The sequence below is a fragment of the Elephantulus edwardii genome, unplaced genomic scaffold (genome assembly GCF_000299155.1).
Source record: "Elephantulus edwardii isolate Elephantulus edwardi_28Jun2011 unplaced genomic scaffold, EleEdw1.0 scaffold00044, whole genome shotgun sequence".
Lineage (NCBI taxonomy): Eukaryota > Metazoa > Chordata > Mammalia > Macroscelidea > Macroscelididae > Elephantulus > Elephantulus edwardii.
Window position 1 is genome coordinate 11,810,023 of NW_006399794.1, and position 23,819 is coordinate 11,833,841.

Here is a 23,819-nt window from a genome sequence, read left to right on the forward strand (position 1 = left end):
TTAACCTAGTCCCCATGTCCCAACTGGTGGTCAAAAAATAGACAAGCCTAAAACGTGAATAGTAACGTTAGGGTGTCACTCAGTCCTTAGGATTATCAAGCACATAAGACCCAAGGGTTGTGTTTGTCCAGGGATAAAGCTCAGAAGGCAGGAAGGGGTAGGATAGAAGAATGAACGGAAACATGGGGGCTAAGTGGGAAGTCTGAGGTTACATTACGTGTGCTGTAATTAATGTCATAAAGCAAAATGTATGTAAATGATTTAATGGAAGAACACGCTTTGCCAACTGTCACTCAAATCACATTTGAAAAAATAAACCATAAAGATGTTAAATAGTTCCAAAATATTCCAGAGTTTTTGCAGTTACAGTTTAGGCCTGCATTTTGCAGCTCCTCTTTAAAAAGTGTTTGGATTCTTACTCTATTGCTATACCTAAAGATAGATGTCATAAAAAACAACAGAAGATCCACAATTTCTTTTGTGAGCTATAAGCCACTTCATCCTTAAAAGAAAAGAAAAAGCTATAGCATGTTAAAATCACATTGTTTTAATAAGCCAATTAAATTATTATATGACAACTTAAAAACCATTTAAGTAAATGGAATCACTCTCCTGGTTTGCCATGATCAATTCGAAAACTGAAGCATCCACTTCTGCCCCATCATTTAGAATTCAGACCAAGTTTTTCCAAGACCTTCACTCTAATCTGGCGAGTTTTCACACAATATACAATAGGGTTCATCAAAGGCGGCACCAACAAGAAAGCATCGGCAATCAGAATCATAGCCAAAGGAGACTTATGTTTGGCAAAGCGATGCATGGTCGCCAAGGTGATGATGGGCACATAGAATATGAGCACAGCACAGATGTGGGAGACACAGGTGTTGAGAGCTTTGAGGCGTTCCCCATGTGATGCAATGCCTAATACAGTCTTTAGGATGAACACATAAGAAATAGCAATGAATACACTGTCTGACATCATGCAGAGTGCAACAAACAGACCATAGTAAAAATTCACTCTATTGTCAGAGCAGGCCAGCTTCATAACATCCTGGTGGAGACAGTAAGAGTGTGATAACAAGCGCTTTTTGCAGTATCTAAGTCTCTTTAAAGTAAACGGAAGTGGAAGCACAAGGAGAATGCTCTTAACAGCAAATGCCAGTCCAATTTGCACAACTCTGGAGTTAGTGAGGATAGAGCTATATCTCAGAGGGTTGCGAATGGCTACAAAACGGTCAAAAGACATGATCAGCAGCACTGAAGACTCCATGTCTGTAAATCCATGGATGAAGAATTCTTGGGCAATGCACGCATCAGCAGAAATCCCCATGGCATTGAACAAGAAGATCCTCAGCATAGTGGGGAGGGAGGACAAAGACAGGCCCAGGTCAGATAGGGCCAACATGGAGAGGAAATAGTACATGGGTTCATGCAGAGAAGACTCCGTCTTGACAACAAATAAGATAGTGCAATTGCCCAGGATGGCCACGAAGTACATGAAGCAAACAGGGATGGAGAGCCAAATGTGTGCATGCTCCAGTCCTGGTATCCCAAGTAACAGGAACGTTGAGATTTCAACTTCTGAAATATTGAGAGGGAGCATCGTAAGTAGTTCTCTCATTTATCTGCTCCTGGGTCTGTAGTAATAGGAACAACAGACAAAAATTCTCTCGGTTTTATCTACTGACATTTCAGATGTTCAATAGATTAAATATATTTCTAGTCTTATATATCGAGCTTTATATAATACAGTTTGTCCTCAAATATCAAGATACTGTATCTATCAGTGTACTGTAATTTCAGCTACATAAAAAAATATGGAATTGATTCAAGCTATTCTTGTTAGGCTATTCATATTATTTATTTAAAGTATTTTTGTTGTGATACATACATTGTTTTCAAAACTACTACTTATGAAAGCTTATGCATCAAATTACATAAACTGGAATGGGCTGAGATCTGGAAGTCTTCCAGTGTCATCAGTTCTTAGGAATTCACATAATCACAAATGCAGTGGTAGCAAGAAATCTAAATCTCTCTTTGTTGTTTATAAGATATGTGCTTAAAAATATAAAATCAGAATATAATAATGGTTGACAAAATAGGATCTGTGACCACAGTCCGTTTCTTCATAAAAGTCCATAGATTAAATAAATAAAGATAGATTTAATAAATAAATAGATTTATAAATAAATAATAATATAATCATATATAATTATATAAATAATAATATAATAATTATAAATAATAATAGATTTAATAAATAAAGTTTTGTTGGCTTTTTTGTTTGTTTATTTCACAGTTTACAAGATTACATTAAAAGAACAAGAACGAGAAGTAGTAGTGACAAAAATGACATTTGACCTTAAAAAATTTTAAAGGTCTTAATTTCTAGTCATTTGCAGGAAAAATGTGCTCATCAGTGACAGAAAATGGAAAATGGTACATAAACACACACACACACACACACACACACACACACACACACCCCAGTGCAATACCTTGTTAGGTACAATTGAGTGGACTCTGTGACCAATTTGTACAGCAGATCAAAACCTTGTCCTATCCTACACCATGCTCATAATTTCTGCTCTTCCTAAATCCATTGTTTTAGTCACTAATCAATCTATCTCACAGACAGTCTTCTTCTCCTTTGCTGATCTACTTTTATTCCATAGACTTTTCAATGATGTTTTGGAAATAAATTGTCAGGCCTTTCTTCCAAGGCACCTCTGTGTAGACACCAACTTTTTTATTAACTCTGGTAGTGTAGTTTTATAGCATGTTTCGCTGCTCACCACAAGCAGATTAGTAACTTCTGGTAGTTCAAATGTACCAGCTTCTCCTCAGGATAAAGATGGACACAGCCTCATCCCATTGCATTATACAGCCTCAGAAATCCAATGAGGTTGACTCTGAGTCAGATTTAACTCCATGTTAGTGAATAAAAGGGCTAACCATTGCCCCTCCCAGGGGCCTGGGATCACCATGATTTGGAATTTACTCAAAGGCTGTTATGCAAATATAAAGAAAAACCCTGTCCCATTAAGAGTTCTAAACTTTTTCTCCATTATCCCTGCCCAAGTATAGTTTACCTCTATGGCATCAGGTTGATCCCTAAACATTTCAAAGTCTCTTTTGAAATAATAAAATTATCCTAGGAAATATGATTTGAATTTTTATCATACCTTCCAGTGTCTTGCTACCTTTTCTCAAAGCAAAGGTGGAGAAGCCTAGAATTCCTCAGTACTTCTGTTTCTTTGTTCCAGCACACTGTTGGAGACCAAAATCCTATTTATATCCCCATATTCGCATCCTAGCATGGGTAATATTCTCCTGAGAATTCACAAACACCTAATCCACTGGGAATAGTGACTTAATGCACTTCACCAATGTCTTTCACTAAGGGGCTTTCTAAGAAAATACAGAAAGCAAACTTTAATGTCATATGTTCATGACTTGGACTCTTAAAGCTTTGCTCTGACAAATGAATACAAATTTTAACTCATTTTGAAAAATTGATCTCATTGACAACAACATATCAAATTGTGGCTTCATCAAAGATTCAGAATATATATCTTAATAGAATCCATCTAAAACTGTCAGAGAGCAGTGATAGAACTTAAACTGAATGACCCTGCATGTGTTCTATTTGGCCATTGACATGTCTAATCAAATTTTTATCTATATAGTTTTCGGTAAATCACTAATTTTGTGTGCTGTTAATTCTAATTCATAATGAACTCATAGGACAGAGTAGAACTTTCCTGTAACATTTCTTAGACAGAACTCTTTATAGGAGAAAATTACTGGGATTTTTTTTTTTCCTACAGAGTTACTGTTGTGTTTAAACTACCTACTTTCAATTAGCACTCATGTGCTAAGCAGTACTACTTAGGTGGGTAATAAGGTGTAATATTTACCATAGGTTATTCCCTTTTCATTTTGACTCAGTCTTTGCATATTTATTATTACTGAGAAAAACATCTCACAAAACCTGAAAAATGAAAGCCAAAGATTCCAAACATCTTCAAGTTTAGAAATGAACGAGAAATTTTACCAGGCCAACCCGCAGCATCATAATGGATGGAGAAGAGATGTGGATTGTTAACTATTTCATCTTGGTCAGGTTCACAATCAATACTCTTGGCATTAGCAGTCAGAAAAGAAAAAGATGACTTGCTTTGGGAATGTCTGCTATCAGGGACCTCACCAGAGTTCTAAGGAGCAATGATGTTAGTCTAGAGACAAAGATGTGTCTGATCCAAGCCATGGTATTCTCAATTATTTCTATGCCTGCGAGATCTGGACAATGAATAAAGATGCCTTTGAGTTTTGGTGCTGAAGAAAGGTATTAAACATACCATGGATTGTCAAGAGAATAAACAGGTCTGTTCTGGAGAGAGTGAAACAAGGTTGTTTTTTTGAGGATTTTGAAGCTCTATCTCAGATACTTTGGGCTTGTGGCCAGGAAGGAACAGTCTTTGGAAAAGAACAGGCTTGGGAAGAGTGGAGGGTCAGCACAGGAGATGAAGACCCTGAATAAGATGAATTGACACAATGACTGTGGCAATAGGGGCAGGTGTGTCAGAGACAGTGAGATCAGCTCAGGATAGGGCAGGGTTCAGGGCTATTGTTTATAGGGTTGCTATGAGTCTTTAGGACTTAACAACAAGGTCACAAACATTCCTTCAAGTTTAGAAATGAATAATTTTTATCCAACTAAAATATATCTAAAAAGAGAAGTTAAATAAAGGTATAATTTTCATGGTGTGCTGTAGCATCAAATCTGAATTTCAGATAATAAGAATAGAAAATAAAAATCCAGAAAAGCACATTCCACTAATAGATCTTTAAACTGGTCTTCTTTCTCCGCAATAACAGTAACTATAAAGATGATAACTGAGTAGGATGGCTTTAATTACTTTACTTTTTGTTGTCATTATTACTCAATGTTGGATAAGTACATTTGAGCCTGCAAGGAGCAAGCTGGCCCTAGACTTCCCCAATTCCACATTTCTTTGCCTCCAGAGTCCAAGTGTCCAATGACAGAAAACCACAGACACACCTTTATAGGAGGATATGTTACTTTGCTTTTTGGGTTTTGTTCTTTGAAGACCTTGAAAAAAAAATTTAAAAATTATGATATTAGAGCATACAATTGACAATTCAGGGCTTACTGTGGAAGCCAAGTGGTCTCTTTAGAATTTTAAGGGAACATCTTTCTCCATAGATTATATAGCCAAAGTTTACACAATTATAAAAATATCAGTCTCAAGACTTAATGGAAAAGGAATGAAGAATGAATTGTTGTAGGGATTAAAATCTGTACTCTATAGCAATAATTGCTATGTTCTGTAGATTGAATTTGGCAGCAACTAATGCTACTATGGAACTGGGCTCTCTGAAAACTAGGATGATGATGGGATTCTAAAGTCATGCTGCAGAACTTAACAACCAGAACTAAGGTCACTGTAATTATTTGTAGGAGGCCACAGGTTAGAAAAGACAATTAGGGCAAAGAGCCACAGGGAAATACATGGCTTCTAGACATTACTGAATGGTTTAGAATTGAACAAGGGCTAGTACAAGCAAATTTTTTTAATATGAAAGATAAGTAATCTGGTTAATGCAGAAAATATAGTAGAGAGAGAAAAATAATTTCACCTATACAAGACCATGTATTACATTTCTATAATATGTATCTAAATATTCACCCTATAGCATGGATATTTTGAAACCATTCAACAGAGGAATGGTATTTTAGGAAAAGCAATCAAATTAATCAATATACTGTTTGTCTCCTTTGAAAAGTGAACAGCAGGCTTGTTGACAAAGTTTCTTAGACTAATTCTGAATTATATGCATAATATATGTGTAATGTGGATGCGTAATTTATGCAAGATTTTCACTGTTTGGAAACATAAACAATTCTCATGTGCATTAACTTATTTGCCCTTTAGAATTATCATTCTTTAGTAATTATTCAGATGTAGAAAACTCAGGTGGTTACATTTGAACTGCTAACCAATAGATTGAATCTACTAGCTGTTCCTTGGAAGAAATATAAGTAGTTTTCTAGTGTTAAGATTTACAATCTCAGAAACCCAATTAGAGGCTTGCTCTGAGTTTGATCCAAGTAGATAAGCAAAGTTTGTTGTTGCTTTATTTTGTTTTGTTTTTGTTGTTATTTGTTTTGGTGGTGTACTGCCTAAGTTCTCAACAAAAAGATCCATGATTCAAACCCAGAATCTACCCTTCAGCAGAAAGATGTGGCAGTCATCTGTAATATTTAGATTCTTGGAAATGGAATGGGACATTTCTGTTCTGTCCTGTGGAGTCACTATGAGTAGAAGTTAATTCAATGACAATTGGTTAAAAGGAGTTACTAAGAAGAATTGAAATAAATAAATACCAGATGATCGATAAATTACATGCTTTTGTCTATTGAAGGCATATCTAGGGACTGTAAGAACAATTACCCCATCCTACTAAGGTACTCATTCCTAAATGGCTGTATTTCTACTCTAATATAGCTAATAATTAGATTTGAATTTGCTTCCGAATTAAGACTTTGATAATAGCCTTGCGAATCTGCTTGGTCTTCACACTGTAGATAATAGGATTGAGTACAGGAGGGATGAGCAGAAAAACATTAGCCATGATGGTGTGAACAAATGGAGGAGCTGAATGGCCATAGCGATGGACAAGAGATAAACTGATGAGGGGGATGTAGAAGATGGCAACAGCACTGATGTGGGATATGCAAGTGTTGAAGGCTTTCTGCTGCTCCTCTGCAGAAGCAATGCTGAGAACAGAGCGAATGATTAAGACATAGGACAGCAGGATACAAGGACAATCAAACCCTGTTGTGGAGAACAGTGCAACCAGACCGAGAATACTGTTGACTCTGTTGTCTGTACATGAAAGTTGAATGAGATCAACATGGTAGCAGTAAGAATGTGAGAGGACCATAGACTTGCAAAAAGACAGTCTCTTGACAAACAGTACAACTGGCAACATAACAGCAACATTCCTGATCAGCATACTTATCCCAATCTGGGCAATCCTGGCATTGGTGAGGATGGTGGTGTAACGCAATGGATCACAAATGGCCACAAAACGATCAAAGGCCATGGCTAGCAGAACTCCAGACTCCATAAAAGTAAATCCATGGAGGAAAAACATCTGTGCAATGCAGGCATTTAAGTTGATCTCCCGAGCTTCAAACCAGAAGACACCAAGAGTAGTGGAAAGTGTGCATAAAGACAAGCCCAAGTCCGTGGCTGAAAGCATAGAGAGAAAATAATACATGGGTTCATGGAGGCTTGGCTCACGAAGGACCACAAATAGGATCATGCTGTTCCCAGAGAGAGCGATGACATACATGAGGCAAAAAGGGATGGAGATCCAGGCCTGTGCTGCTCTCAGGCCTGGAATGCCTGTCAGGATGAAGGTCAAGGTCTGAGCATGGGTATTATTGAGGGTCAACATAGTGAGGAACTGAAAAGACAGAGATAATTGAATAATTGTACAAAACCAGTTTAATACACACAGTTAATCTCTCAGAACTTCTTTCCAGCTCTCAGAGATTGACTGAATAAACTATTAGTTTACCCTCATAACCATTGTGGTGAAATGATTCTATAAGAACTTGAGCAGTTTCCTAGAGTTGCATACTTCTTTCTAAGCCTCTTGGTGTTTCTTATTTTTTCAAAATTAGAGCATTCAATGGAGTAATCCACATGTCATATTTTTAAAGTTAATAAATTCATAATCTTCTTTGTTTGGTGGTGACAAACATCACAAGTATATTTTCCTTGACCATAAAAATTCCTGTAAAGAGATAAACAACCTGATGAGCAATCTGATTTATAATACTTTTAAAAAATAATTTATTGATTCTGGAATTAACACTAACCTCATCAAATTTCATTTAAAATATAGGTTCTATTTTATTTGCCTAGAAAATATCAAGTAATCTAAGACATTCAGGGTTGTATGTGCATAGATAAAGTGACAAAAAAAATCTTAAAAAATAACTTGCTGAATGAAATCTTTGACATCTATATACACACACACACACACGTGTGTGTGTGTGTGTGTGTGTGTGTGTGTGATTTAATTCATACAGCAATTCGGGAGGATTAAGTAATGACTTAGTGATATCATTATAAAGCACTTATAATTGAGAGAGATCACTAAAATAAGATGGATAAAAGAAGAGTGGGAAAGAGAAGGGCAACAAAAGAAAAGAATAATGAGTTAAGGGAGAAAGAGAGATAGAGAAAGAGAAAGAAAGGCAAACTCTAATTATTATAACATGGAACACACAGTGCTCACCACAATGTATTAAATGGTAGTACAGACTGCTGTTAAAATAGAATCATATTAGCCAACATTTGTGAGACATCTACTATGTACCAGATGCAAGTGCTTTACATTCATAATCGTATCCAATCATCACATTTTTCAAGTAAATACAATTATTATTCCTGATTTATATATACAGGAACATGGATGCTAAAATGACTAATTTGCTCTGAAATACACAGTTAAGAAGTAGAGAATCTGATATTGCAACCTTGTATGCTTAAGGTCAGCACACAATCTATCTCTAGACAAGTTTTACCAAAGAATGAATGTTTGTTTTGTTTATTGTTTTTGTTTTTTAATTTTTTTATTATTAATTATATTATTATTAGTATCATTAATTTCAATGAACATCTAAAGATATTTTGGAATTCCATTCATTCATTGTTGCACTTTTCTCCCCAACCACTCACCCCCACCCCCACCCGCAGTTCAGTCCTCTCCTTGAAAAGCAAAAGAAAAACTCCTTCATTGGTACACAACCCCCCCCCACAACACACATCCCTACTTCTACCCCAAGTATACTCCACTCTGCAACCCTCATTCCAGACTCTTATGATAATCATAATGCCCTAAAATATATTAATTTTAAACTATTCTCTCTTGCCAAAGAATGCTTTTAAGAGGTGTACATTCACAGAGAAACACTTTTGCCAGTATAGTGCCTTTAGACTAGATTTCCATGTTTCAGATGTCAATTCCGTGTGATTTTATGCCAGTATTAACCCTTTTAGCTTTCCTGTTGTTTGTTGTTAAGTGCCATCAAGTCACTTGAGACTCATAGTGACCCTATGTACAACAGCTCTGAACCCTTCTCTATCTTGAGCCAACTTCATTGTCTCCAATTCATCCACCCCCTCAGTCGCTGAGTCAATCCATCTCATTTTAACATTGATAGACCCTATGAGCAGAGGACTCAGGTATTTAGGCTCTATCCATTCTATCCAAACACTTCAATACTAAAAATCAACTCATTGCTTTGGAATCAGAACAAACTCATAGCTGAACCTCTAGAACTTTCAGAGGCTGTAAATCACATGAGAGGAGACTGCCACTTTTTCTCCCTCTGAGAAGCTGCAGATCTGAGTAGCTTGCCTTCAGGCTGGCAGTGCAACTCCTTACTCATCAAGTCACCACAACCTCAATTCGATGGGACTTCCAAATTCAAATCACTTATCTCATTGAACATCTCATGTATCTAAATTTTTCATATACTGCTAATTACGCCTTTCATATTAAATTTTCCTCTCCCTGCATACTATATGCCACAGGGAGCCCTGATTAGTGGTAAAGAGCTGCACTGTCAACTCAAAGGCAGAGAGCTTGAATTCACCAGCTGCTCCACAGAAGAAAGGTGAGCAAGCTCTTCCTGTGAAAGCACAGCCTCTGAAAATCCGCTGGAGGGTCAACTACAAGTTGGTTCTGACTCCACAGCAATGAGTTAGGGGTGATTCTCAGTTACCGTCAGCTGTTCAAATCTACCATCTATCCCACAAAAGAACAGCTCTGGTAAAATTGCAGTCTGGGAAGTCCTTAAATGCTGGAAAATGAAAACCTCAGAAAACTTAAATAGAACACATGAGCATCAACATTCTAGGCATTAGTGGGATGATGTGGACTAGCTTTGGCCACTTTGAATCAGATAATCACATGGTATGCTATGTGGGGAATGAAAAACAGAAAATGAATGGTGTTGCATTCATAGTCAAATGTCAAATTCAAGTTCCATCCTGAAGTACAATGTTGTATGTGATAGGATATCATCCATATTCATAAAAGTAAGGCTCATTAATACAACTATTATTCAAATATACACTTCTAAATCTAGAGGGAAAGAGCAAGAAATTCAATATTTTTACTAAATCTTGCAGTCCAAAATTGACCAAACATTCAGTCAAGACGCACTAATGTTGTAGATTTCCTTCTGATGGGCATTTGGCTATTGCTGTTGTCTAACGGTTGTCATTGATAATAGTTGCTGCAAATCAAACCAGGTCCAGGCCAATCAAACTCCTCCTCCAGGCCCCTCATTGTGGGAAAAATTGTGAGCTGAGTTTTCATGCAATTTTTACCTACACGTCTGTTTTCTGCTGATTGTATTGCTCTTTCTGTCTCTAAAATTTTCTGTGGTGGCTCCTAACATGGATCAAAGGTTTTACTCTGTTATAATGATAATGATGGTTGTCGTGGTGATTTTAGTTGTCTACATTGCAATGTCAACCTTGTACGAAGATTAGCAAAACTTCAGATGGATCCACGGCTTCCACAGGAGGAGGACTGCCAATGCTGATTCACCCAGGGGTACACAAACATTTAGAATGCATGACTCAAACCAAAGACAGTGAAAGCCCAAACCTGCCTACGATCTTGCATTAAATCTGATGCCTTTGGGCCTTTTTCAACCCCTTTGACCTTTGACTATCATTTTAAATAGAAATAAGCTTTACTTTTTCAAATAAGAAAAAGATGTGTTAATGAAAACTGGTGACTGGAATGCAAGTTAGAAGCAGTGAAGGAGGAATAATAGTTGGAAAATATGGGCCTTTGTGATAGAAATGAGGCTGGAAATAGAATGATCGAATTTTGTGGTTTTGATCATTTATTCATAACAAATGCCTTTTTTAAAAAAGACATAGATGATGATTTCATACATGGACATCACCTGACAGACTGCATAAGAGTCAGATTGATTACATCTGTGAAAGGAATAGTTGGAGAAATTCAATACTGGTAGTCAAAACTAGGCCTGGGATGGACTATAGGTCAGACTATCAATTACTCATTTGCAAGTTCAAACTGATGTTGAAGAAAAAAAATGAAAAATAAGTCCACGTCCTTTATCTATTTCATCTAAATTTCAAGATTATCTTAAGAAAAGATTTGAAACATTGGACATCAATGATCAAATGCCAGATAAGCTATGGTCACTGAAAAAAAAAAAAGAGAGAGATTAAAAGGTCATTACAAATAAAGAGGAGAAAGAAAAAAACGATGTGGATGTCAGAGGAGCATCGAGAAGACAAAACAAAGGGAAACATGCCTAAGTAAGAGCTGAACAGAGGATTTCAAAGGGCATTTCGAGAAGACAAGCAAATAATAGAATGTACAGAGAGCTGGAATTGGAGAATAAAAAGGAAGAACTTGCTCTGCATTTCTCAGCTAAGAGAACTGAAAACCAAATTTAACCTTGTGTGGCAATATTGAAAGATGCTATGGGGAATATTTTCAGTGACCCTGAAAGCATCAAAAAAAGAAGGAAAGATGGAGGGAATACACAGAATCAATGTGCAAGAAGAAGGAAACAAAGTCCGGACTGACGCTGAAAAATTTCACGAAATACTGTATGAGCATGTGCCAATGTTAATAAAAGAAGAAGGGGAAGCTGTGTTGAAGGAATTGGCAAAAAAATAGGCAGCAGGGGTTGATGGGATATCAATTGACTTGTTGTAATAAACAGTTGCTATGCCAGGGAGTTTGGAGAGCTGTCTGGCCAATAAATTGAAAGAGGCCCATATTTGTTCCAACTCCCAAGAAAGGTGATCCAATAGAAGGTGGAAATTATTGAGCAATATCACTAATACCACATGCAAGCAAAATTCTCCTGAAGATCATTCACAAAGAGCTCAAATAGTATATCGATAGTGAACTGCCAGAAGTTCAAGCAAGAATTAAAAGACACCCTAGTACCAGTGATATTATTGCTGATTTAGATGGATTCTAGCTGAAAGTAAAGAATACAAGAAGAATATCTGTTTTGTTTTTATTCACTATGCAAATGCATTTGACAGTGTGGATTGTAACAATTTATGACTAACATTGAGAAGAATGGAAACCTGAGAGCACTTAATTGTGCTCCTGTGAAAACTGTACATACCCCAGGAGACTGTTGTAAATAGAGCAATGGAACACTACATGGTTTAAAATTAGGAAGGGAGGGTGTCAAGGTTGTATTCTCTCTCCATATCTATTCATTCTGTATGCTGAGCAAATCATTTTAGAAGCTGGACTCTCAAGCTGGAATGTGGCATCAGGATTGGAGGGAGACTTATCAATGACCTGCATAATGAAGATGGTTCAATCTTGCTTGCTGAAAGTGAGAAGGACTTGAAACAGTTGTTACAGAGCATCAAAGAATACAACCTTAATAAAAATTGCATCTAAATGTCAAGAAAACAAAAATTCTTACCACTGGACTTATAGGCAATATGAAGATATATGGAGAAAAGACTAAAATGGTCAACAACTTCATCTTACTTGATCTACAATTAACACCATTGGTACCAGCAGTCAGGAAATTAGGAGACAATTTGCACTGAAAAATTCTGCAGCTAGGGACCTCTCCAAATTATTGAGAAGTAATGATGTAAGTTTTAGGACTAAGATGCATCTTACTCAGGACCTGGTCTTTCAGATCACTTACTATGCATCTGACAACTGGACCATGAATAAGGTTGACAGAAGAAGAATTAATGCCTTTGATCTTTGGTGTTGGAGAAAAGAGCTAAACATCTCATGGGCTAACAAAAAAGACAAATACATATGTCTTGGAGAGGGTGCAGCCAGAGTGTTCTTTGGAAGCAAAGATAATGAGCCTTCACCTCATATACTTCAGGCATGTTCCTTGAAGAAGACATAATGCTCAGAAAGGTGGAGGGTTGGTGAAAGAGAGGAAGACCCTTGACCAGGTGAATTGACATGGTGATTGCTGCAGTGGGCTCCAGTGCTTCAGGAGGTGTGAGGATGGAACAGAATAGGATAGGGTTCAGATCTTTTGTTCATAGGGTCACTATAGGTCATACTAAACTCAATAGCACCTAACAACAACAACAACAACCACTTTAAAATAAATGAACAGAAAAAGTATTTATTACTTTTATTTAGGAAACATCTTCTTTAAAAAACCTTGGAAAATAACATTATTTAGATAAATGTCATCTGCAATCTCTTGTCAACCTGAACATTTTGATAACTAATCAGATTTCAAAATATCTTAGTTTTGATCTTAGCTGTTGCAACCAATAAATCTGGTTGACCAGAAAACAGCTTATCAATAATGAGAGAACATAAGAGTTATTTGTAAATGTTTAAAAAACGTGATATTAAGATCCAAACCCAGACAACATAAGCACAAATATCTGGAAATAGGGCCCTAAATATATGCTTTAATTGTATTTATAATTGATGACGTTCTGTAATTTGTTTGATAGTGAGGAAGTTGAGAAAGTGAGAGTGTAAGCAGACTTCTGTCTCTACCAGTTTTGGTCATGGAATACAGGGTTGAAAGTTGTGACTGTTAGATGCCATTTACTTGCCTATAACTCAAAGCATCCCTAAGAACAATGGATGTAAACCCCATCCTACCCTGTGCCATCCTCACACTTCCTGACACACTAGAGGCCATTGAGGCAGTTACCATGTCAATCCACTTGGTTGAGGGTCTTTCTCTCATTCACCGACTCTCCACCCTTGCCAGCATCATGTCCCTCTCCCAGGAACAGGCCCTCCTAGCAACATTCCAGAAGTATGTGAGGCAAAAAACCTCATCATTCTTTCCTCCGAAGAGCACTGTTGCTGCACCCTCTTTGAGACAAACTTATTTGTTCTTTTGGCAGTCCATGAATGTTCAGTGCTCCCCTCCAGCACCATAATTCAAAGGCATCAATTTTTCTTCTGTTATCCACATTCATTGTCCAGCTGTCAGATGTATAGCAAGTGATTGGAAAAAACATGGCCTGAATCACACACACCTCAATTGTCAAACTGACATCATTACTCCTCAATAATTTGGAGTGGTCTCTAACATGAGACTTTCCCATTGTAATACATTTCCTCATTTCCTGGTGCCAAGGGTGTTAACTGTAGATTCAAGAAAAATAAAGTTGTTGACACTTTCAATCTCTTCTCCATCCACTATGATGTTGCCTGTCAGTCCAGGATTGAAAGTAAGATATATTACTGTATCACTCCAGGTTGAAAGTATATGTATTATCCTTAGTCATGAGAATAATAAAGATGAGGGTAGACATCTTATATCCAAGCCTCTGTACTGCCTAAAGGTCGAACTTCAGTAACCCATTCCCATCAAAGTTTCCTTACTTTAAATCTTAGATTTAAAAACAGTTTTGATCTGCTTTTTCTTAGTTGTTTATGTGATGATCAAATACTAAGATAAATTTAAAGTATTGCTTTATAAATATAATTGCTTAATATTAAGAGTTAAAATATACTCAGATTATGAAAGGCCTATAAACAGGTCAAGTTTCTGGTAAATACAAGGATTCTAAAGCTTATTTCTAAACAAGTAATATTCCAGTTCAGAGTCAGGTCCAGCTAATTCCATTCATGACAGAGTAAAACTATCCACCATAAAATTTACAATGGCTAATTTTTGGAGATTGCCAGATATTTTTATGATTTACCTTTGTTGATATTAGGTGCATTCTAGTAAACTCTGGCTAATACTGACATTATGTACAACAGCTGGAAACCCTGCAAACCCTGCACCATCCTCACGATATCTGGTGCGTTAAAGCCACTGCCTCAGTCACTGTATCAATTCATCTCTGTGTGATCTCACACTAGCACCTCTTTGGTTGTTAGCTGAGAATGTTAGATTTTGCATCACTGAAGGGTATAAAAATCAGCCAATTTTAAAGGTTGGGCAAAAGAGATGCAATAATAAATGCCATATTACACAGAATAGTATACAGTACTACATCGGATAATAATTTATATAATTTCCTTAATATAATTGGCTTTGGTGCTTATAAACAATATTCTTTGCAGATTTATGACTGACATCTCATTTAATTCCCACACACTTCAACTTAAGCCAATATTCTGATACCTTCTTTCCAAAATGTCTTCCACCTCTGATTTGCAGCCCATTGCCTCATGGTAGTGTCTTCCTACTCTTCCTTCTATCTTCTGTTTCCTCTGCCCTGCCTGAAGTTAAGTGTTCCTCAATCTGCATTTTCTGGACCTCTTCTTCCTGCTTTTGGCATCTTACCTGACTCCCAGTAGGGAAAAAGCTTCTCTGTGCGCTCACTGCTCAGGCAAGAGTGGATGTGGTGGCTCTTGAACTAAGGCTTCTGTAAGAATCCCAGAGGGTAGCCTGGCCCTGTTGCTGTTAGGGAACCCTAGGGATGTGAAGATAATAGAATCAAATAAGTATCATAGCCCTAAGTGTAAAATCCTAAATGAACTTCTCAGGAGAATCTTCTACTAGGCTGAAGAAGGTGTAAATAATATGTCCCTTTCCATTTCATTATCATGGTTATTACTTTTATACCATTTTATATAAATTTTACATTCCATTTTCTGTTATGCAGATGGCAGTATGTATGACACCCTTACATTCCCCTCCTCTTAAATATAGTCAGCTTTAGCTCTCATCTGTCAGCTTGTTGTACAAGGGACACTCAAGTGTTGTTGTGATATTGGAACTTATGCCACCAGTATTTCAAATACCAGGAGACCAAGATCAAGACCTTCCAGACCAAGACTTACAAGAAGGACTAGCCATTCCATTCTGAATAAAAAGACCCTCAAAACCCCTATTAAAAACAGTAGAATATTGTCAAATATGATGCCAGAAGACGACTCCTTGGGATGGAAGGCACTCAAAAAACAGTTGAGGAAGAGTTCCTTTCTCTCAGTAGAGTCAACCCTACTAGCGTGACTGAAGTAAAGCTTTTATCTAACAAGGGATTTTTTTTTTCCTTTTGCTTATGTAACACCATTCAAAATGAAGATAAATAGCTGTGAATATCCACTAATAATTGGAAAAGTATAAAACTAGGAAAATTGGCTGTTGTTGTTGATTGCCTTCGAGTCAAGCACAACTCATAACAACCCTATGAACAAAAGGTCTGAAACTCCTCTACAACTATCAACATTCATAGAGTTTCCGGAGGTATGTTGCTGAGGAAATGGATGCCACTCCTGCTTCCCAACTTGTCATAGTATGTTATTGTTGTTAAATGCTGTTGAGTCACCTTAGATGTATAACAACCCTAAGTAGAGCAGCTCTGAACCCTTCCCTGTCCTGAGCCAGTCTCACTAATTCTGACACACAAAACTCCATTGTACCAGTTACTATATCAAGCCATCTCATCCAGGACCTTGCTCTCCTGCACTGTCTATCCACCTTTCCGAGCATGATGTCCTTCTCCATGGGCCAATCTCTCCTGGCCACATGCCCAAAGTAAGTGAGGCAGAGCTTCCAAATTCTAACCTCCAAGGAGAGACTTGGTTTCACTCTTTCCAAGACAGACCTTTTTGTTAAGTTTCTCATTAGGCGTGGAAGTCTGTTCATGCTGTAGATTAGGGCTTCTAGAGTTGTTCCTGGCTTTCCTCTGATGAATTTTATAGTCTTTGGTTTTACTTCTAGGCCCCTGATCTACCTTGAGTTGGTGTTCGTGTATAGTGTTAAGTATTTGTCTTAAGTTTTCTGCAGATGATTTTCTAATTTTGTCAGTATCATTTATTAAAAAGGTTGCTGTTTCTCCACTTAAATGATTTCATCTCCTTGTTAAAAATCTGTTAACCATAAGTAGATGAGTTGATTTCTACATTCTCCATTCTATTCCATTGATCTGTGTGTCTGTCATTTTGCCAGTGCCATGCTCTCGTGACCATCACAGCTGTATAGTAGGATTTAATATCAGGAAGTATAATGCCTCCTACTTTATTTAACTGGTTTTAGTACCGCTGTGCTTATTCAGGATATTTTTCCATTCCAGACAAAATTTGATATTTTCTTTTCCATCTCCTGGAAGAATGGAATTGTTATCTGTACTTCTTTAGCATTGAACTTGTTGATTGCTTTTGTAGATATAAATAAACACTTCACCGGAGAAGACATTCAGATGGCAAACACACACATGAAGAAATGTTCAAAACCCCTAGCTATCCAAGAGATACAAATAAAAATTATAAGATATCATCTCACTCCAGCAACAATAGCAAAATTCAACAAGACAGCAAACAACAAATGCTGGTGAGGTTGTGGAGAGATTGGAACTTTTATTTACAGCTCGAAGGCAATCAGTCATTTTCTCAAAAAGTTGGAAATAGAAATACCATTTGACCCAGCATTTCCAATATTGGAAATATATCCTAAAGCAACCAGAAACATGACTCTAACAAATGTATGAACATCTGTGTTTGTTTCATTATTCACAAGAGCAAAGAGATGGAAGCAGCCCAAATGCCCATCAGCAAATGAATTATAGAAAAACTATGGTACATTCACACAATGAAATATTAGACATCATTGAAAAACAATGAACTTGTAAATGCTACACAACGTAGGTGAGCCTGGAAGGCATTATGCTGAGTGAAATATCTCATAACAAAATAGCTCATGTGCAAAATAATGCACAATACTGATGTTACAAAATAGGACTAAAATGGGGGTTTGGTGTAAAATAGGAAAAACGTAGGGAGCTCTGGTGGCCTAGTGGCAAGACGTTGCACTGAAATCCCAGAGGTGGTGGTGGTGTTGTTATGTGCCATCGAGTCGCTTGCGACTCATAGCGACCCTATGTACAACAGCCCTAAACTCTGCTCTGTCCTGTGCCAATCGCACTGTCTCTGACACTCCCATCCCAAATATCCCAGTCACTGAATCAATCCACCTGATAGAGGGTCTTCCCCTCCTGTGCTGTCCCTCCACCCTCCCAAGCATGATGTCCTTCTCCAAGGACTGGTCTCTCCTCACAATATGTCCAAAGTATGTTAGATGGAGCCTCAGAATCCTTGCCTCCAAGGAGCCATCTGGTTTAACCCTTTTCAGGACAAATCTGTTTGTTTTCCTAGCAGTCCATGGTATTCTCAATACTTTTCTCCAACACCACAGCTCAAAGGCATCAATTCTCCTTCTATCCTCCTTGGTCATTGTCCAACTCTCTGATGCATAACAAGTGATTGTGAATACCATGGCCTGTATCAAATGCACCTTAGTCTCCAGAGAGACACCACTGCTCTTCAGTACTTTGGAGAGGTCCCTAACAACAGACTTTCCCATGGCAATGCACCTTTTAATTTCCTGGCTACTGGTGCCAAGAGTGTTGACTGTGGAGCCAAGCAAACTAAAGCTGTGAATAATCTCAATCTCTTCACCATCCATCCTGATGCTGCCAATTGGTCCAGTGGTGAGAATCTTTGTCTTCTTGACATTGAGCCTCAATCCATGAGGTACATTGTTCAAATTCACCAGATGCTCTGCCAGAGGAGCGACAATTTCCTCCTTACCAGTCAGATCTGATTTGACAGTACACACACACACAAATAATAAAATAAAAAATAAAACAAAATAAAGAATAGGAAAAAAGTATATAGAGAGTGAATACTGCATTGAGGGTAAGGAATGTCTTAAAGTAATGTATGATTAGACATTGTATGTATGAAAGCAATTTGGAACAAAATGTGCATTGCAAAGTGGACTGGGAGATGGAATAAAAGGGAAGAGGAAGGAAAATGTGCAGAAAAATGAATGAAAATCCAACATTTCTATAAACTTTGATTAAAATAACAATTAAAAATTTTAAAAGGCATGTATTAATAGCAATTCATAATATAAAATACAATCTATATGAATGATTGCAGAGAAAAAATGCAGCATACATGAATGAAACACAATATATGTGAATGAGTGTATTAAACACAAGAATATGGAAACAACCCGAATGTCCAACTAAAATCAAATGGATTGAGAAACTGTGGTACATTCACACAATGGAATACTACACAGCATAAAGGGATGATGATTTTGAAAATCATTACGTAACTTAGGAGGAACTGGAGAGCATTATACTAAGTGAAATAAACTCAGTTCCATAAAGACAAACACTGTATAAGACCATTATTGTAGAATTAGAAATATAACTAGTAAAACATGTATGACGATCCCAGGAGGTTAAGGATAGGCAGGAGGGTAATCAATTTGATGGGTGGAGGGAGGGTAGGTAGAGGAAATGAAAAAGATCTGGTGCAGAAAATATTGTATATGAACTTTGTAACTAAACCACTATAATAGAAAAATTTATTTATAAAAAGAAAACCCTATGGAACACATATCAAGTTGCCATAAATGGACGTTGATTCAACAACAATGGTGGAGAAAAAAGAAAAGAAAACTTAAATGAGTATTCTTACTGGTATATACACACAAGCTTATAGATACATACAAAGAGTCCTATACAAATCCAGTCTATTAAACATATTTATCTATCAATACAGCTCTCAGATAGACATATCATTACACTTTCACAATACACTAAACATACACTTGTTTATAAATACTCATATTCTAATATACCAGTGCATTAATATAGATAAACTCATGTTTATGTTTATATCAACTCAAAAATATAACTTGTCTCACAGGCATCCAAATCCCTTTATTTTTTTATAAAAAAGAGACTGAAAAATTATGGGTTCATGTTTTGAGTTATAGTTTCTAATCACAAGAGGAGGCTATGTGAATGTGAGTTTTTAAGACTCAGGAGGAAGAAAAGATTAATGCTAGGCAGAAAGGAAAGTTCAGACCCGGTCTTTTAAATATACTCTGTCTTGACTATCACCAAGACTGAATCCCTGGAGCCTGCTAGAGCTGCTCAAAACCATGTCATACTTGGTTAGAGATAAAGTAGAGCTCACGAGTTAGTGATTCCTCTTGTCTCAGGCATCTCTGCTCTCACCTGAGAGAATTGGGAATCATAATAGGCTTCGAGAACCTAGAAAGCACTGCACCTGTGTGCATCATGACCTGCCTGTCTGGGTTCTGCAAACTCAGAGATCCACTCACACTCAGATGGGGCTAAGATTTACCATTGTCCCTGTGCTCTGCAGGGAGACTCTGTAAAGGTACGAAGCCTGCCTCCATAGATAGCCCTGTCAGACAGAACCTGTGCTCCAGGTTTACCTCTGCTCCCATGTTATGATGCTATTCTCGCCTTACTTCCAAGCATTCCTTCGTGAGAGGACAGAATCCAGATTTTCCTGAACCTATTCCTTAGTGGATCCCAATTCACTTTATCCTTTCCTGCCTTGCTTAACTCAACTGAACTGATGGATACAATTATTTATATATAATGGGAGAAATGATGGTGGTCATAGGTACCAGAGGTGGATTTAAACCTCATAGGTAAAAGCTTATCTCTCAGTGTGACTATGCAGTTCTTGTAGCCATATTTCCTCAACAAAAGTTTGAAGTGAGTTTGATTGAATTTGAAAGGATGAAAAAAGAAAGAAACTAAAATTTAGTGTGGTCATCATAGCTATAATGTTTTTTATGAAAAAAATATGTAATTTAGCTTCTCTCAATATTCAACACATTTGGAAATTCTCTGATCTGTTAACAGAAAGAAGTAAAAGAGCATACATATTTAACACAAAAGAAAGGGAAGAAGGAATACTGGAAAAGAGGGAAATTTCCTTGTCCTTCCTTTTCCAATCCTTTAATATGGCAATGAGAATGACAAGCTGCTGTTTAGAAGTAAAAGAAAATACTTTTATAAAAGGTGAAAATACAGCCCAAACTAGGAAACCTGGAGTATAAAACAAAATGTCAAAGTTCTTCAGGGAAGTATCTTGAGTTATTTAATTCTGAGGATAAAGTGAGCTTTTAATAGAAAAAGTTAGTATTAGAATATGTAACCACAATCATGAGGGTTTTGGGTTTATGTCATAAAGGTTTAGCCATAAGACAATTTTAAGTAAAATTTTACATTGTAGTTTATTGATTTTCTAACAAAGATTTCTCAGAATCACTCTATAAAAAGCTTTTCTGAAATATCTATAAATATATCTCTATATACAAATATAAATAACTGAGAAATGTTACACAAACATTATCTTATAAGCATTTTGACTAATACATTTCTAACAATCATTTCTTCACAAACTTTGTGTTTGCTGAGGAAGGTTGAATTATTGTAAGAAGTTACATGCTATTAACATTTTAAATCACAGGCTCTATTCTGAGACAGAAAAGAGGACTAAGGAAAAGCAAAAGTTCATTTAAAAATAAAGTTGAACCTCCCTATGACCCGGCTTCCTTGGTGTCTTAATGATCAAGGAGTGCAAATTTCTCTCTCTCAACCCAGCGGCAAACTGATGACCTTATCTTTCCAGAAAGATTACTGAGAATCTCAAACATAAAATGAGAATTATTTGAATTTTTACTTACATTATAAGATTTTTTAGTATGTTTTATAAATACAAACTTATTTGCTATGTTCTTAGTGAAGTAAGGAGCACATGCCCAAGGGATGAGGGTTCTAAGTTAAAATGTTGATCTATGACTTGGTGTATAAGGACACATGTCCCTTCCTTCTTGACTTTATCACAATTAGACAATAATCTCTGCGTAACCTAACCAAGAAGGGAGTCTAAATCAATCACTTGTTAACAGAAGTAGCAGTGGGTACTGAGGAGACCACTTTTAATGAAATCATTCAATCTGATAATAATTTATTATGTGATCATGTAACGTAACAAATTTTAAACTGTATTTTTCTTACTATAAAATGAAAGCTCTCAGATTTTGTAGACGTTTGAAATAGTAAATTTCAAAACCTTGCAGAGCTTCGTCCATAAAAATACGAATACCTTCCAGAGGTAATCAAAGAGATCACTATGTACTTTGAGAAATTGTATTTTTTTATTCATAATTCTCACCAGTTTTAGAAGGCAAATAGCCTAAGTATTATTCTTCAATATGCTCAGCAAGTGGAGGAGGTTACACAGAAGGCAAAAGACAGAGGAAGACTGTGGCTTGTACAGAATGTGTAAGACTATGTGTTCAGACCAGGCCTGGCAGAAGGTAATAAAATGGGCCTTAGGTTCCAGTTAAGGTCTAGATAGGGTCCAGATAGGGCTGAGTGAGCCCAGGTGGCCTAGAAGTAATAAGCTGCTCTTTGATTCCAAAGGTACTCAGTTCAAAACCACAGTGCTTCTCTGGGGGTCAAGAAATGGGAAATTTTCTACCTTGAGATAAATGCCTCTGAAAACTACCTAAAAGGGTCAGTGTAGGGTCAGTTCTGACTCGACAACATATAATTGCAACAATTAAAGGGTCCAGATAATGTGTATTTCTGATTTCTTCTCCCATATCCTAGATATGACTGTTTTGAGCAATAGCTGTTATTCAGGTAAGATGAAACAATGCTTATGGTTAAAGAGAAAACGTTAATTATTTAGAGTAAAACACTAAAATCTGAGCTTTTTTCTGTCAAATTTTCCTAAATGAATGGTATTCTGAAAAAAGCATGTCCATAACTTAACAAATACTAGTCTTAAGAGATCAGGATCCTGTGCTCATCAAATTAGTTGTTTTTGAAGTCTCTCCTTTTCTTTTACTAATTAACTATATGCATTGGAAACTTAATGATAATTAAATACAAATGTTTTAATAGACAATGTGATTATTTCTCACACATGTAACTGTCAAAGAAAAAAATCTCATTATCATCAAGTCAGACAGACTCATAGTTATTGACCCTCCAGCATGTTTTCAGAGATTGTAAATCACAAAAGAAGAGGGTGTGCATCTGTCTCTCAGGAGGTCACTGGTGAATTCAAACTATCTGTCTTTGAGTTCGCAACACACATCCTTACCCACCAGGCCACCATGGCTTTCTTGTGTAAATGTGCTACACAGAGTGACCTTCCATTGGACTTCCAAGGCTGTAAATATTTTTCTTCCATAAAGATTTTTCCTGTACTTTGAAATTAGCGCCTTTTCTATACCAGCTATGCAAGACCTGATTTTATGATAGATTAATTTTACTAGTGTTGTGTTAGCAAAGAGTCTTGACTGTACCATGAGTTTCCAAAAGAACAAACAAGTCTGTCGGGGAAAATGTGCAACAGGGCTCTCCATAGAGGTACAAATGGAGAAACTTTCTCACATAGTTAAAGCATTATCAGGAAAGACAAGTCTTTGGAAAAAAAGATATCGTTTAGGGATAGGTGGAAAGTCAATGAAAGAAGATCCTCATGGAGCTAAATTGACACAAAGACTGCATCAGTGGGCTTGAGTGTGTCAGAGATCAGGAGGATAGCACAGAATAGGGTCGGTTCTGTTCATAGGATTTCTCAATGGCACCTAAAAGAACAAATTTTACTAGGACTGGGACTTACATACGTATGTATATAAAGAAAGAAAACACCCAAAGCAAACTGCTATTGTTGTTGTTGTTGTTATGTGCCATCGAGTCACTTGCGACTCATAGCGACCCTAAGTACAAGAGCCCTAAACGCCGTTCTATCCTGTGCCAAACTCGCTGTCTCAAACACACTCATTCTCACCACTCCACTCACAGAATGGATCCATGTCATTGCGGGTCTTCCTCTCCTGCACCGTCCCTCCACTCTCCCAAACATGATGTCCCTCTCCAAGGACCAGTCCCTCCTTGCAACATGCCCAAAGTATGTCA

General features: G+C 37.0%; 2 protein-coding genes across 2 annotated transcripts; both read right to left on the bottom strand.

Moving 5' to 3' along the window:
- Positions 1–661: 661 nt before the first annotated feature.
- Positions 662–1,603, bottom strand: LOC102856155 (olfactory receptor 51A7-like). Its single transcript, XM_006885696.1, has one exon. The coding sequence runs from the start codon at positions 1,601–1,603 to the stop codon at positions 662–664; it is 942 nt and encodes a 313-aa protein (XP_006885758.1).
- Positions 1,604–6,543: 4,940 nt separating this feature from the next.
- On the bottom strand, positions 6,544–7,494 carry LOC102863472 (olfactory receptor 51F2-like). The gene has a single exon (XM_006885521.1). The coding sequence runs from the start codon at positions 7,492–7,494 to the stop codon at positions 6,544–6,546; it is 951 nt and encodes a 316-aa protein (XP_006885583.1).
- Between the last annotated feature and the right edge of the window lie 16,325 nt (positions 7,495–23,819).

What these genes read in the sequence shown, in the direction of transcription:
- LOC102856155 (XM_006885696.1), bottom strand. Translation starts at nt 1,603, where the DNA reads ATGCTCCCTCTCAATATTTCAGAAGTTGAAATCTCAACGTTCCTGTTA.
- LOC102863472 (XM_006885521.1), bottom strand. Translation starts at nt 7,494, where the DNA reads ATGTTGACCCTCAATAATACCCATGCTCAGACCTTGACCTTCATCCTG.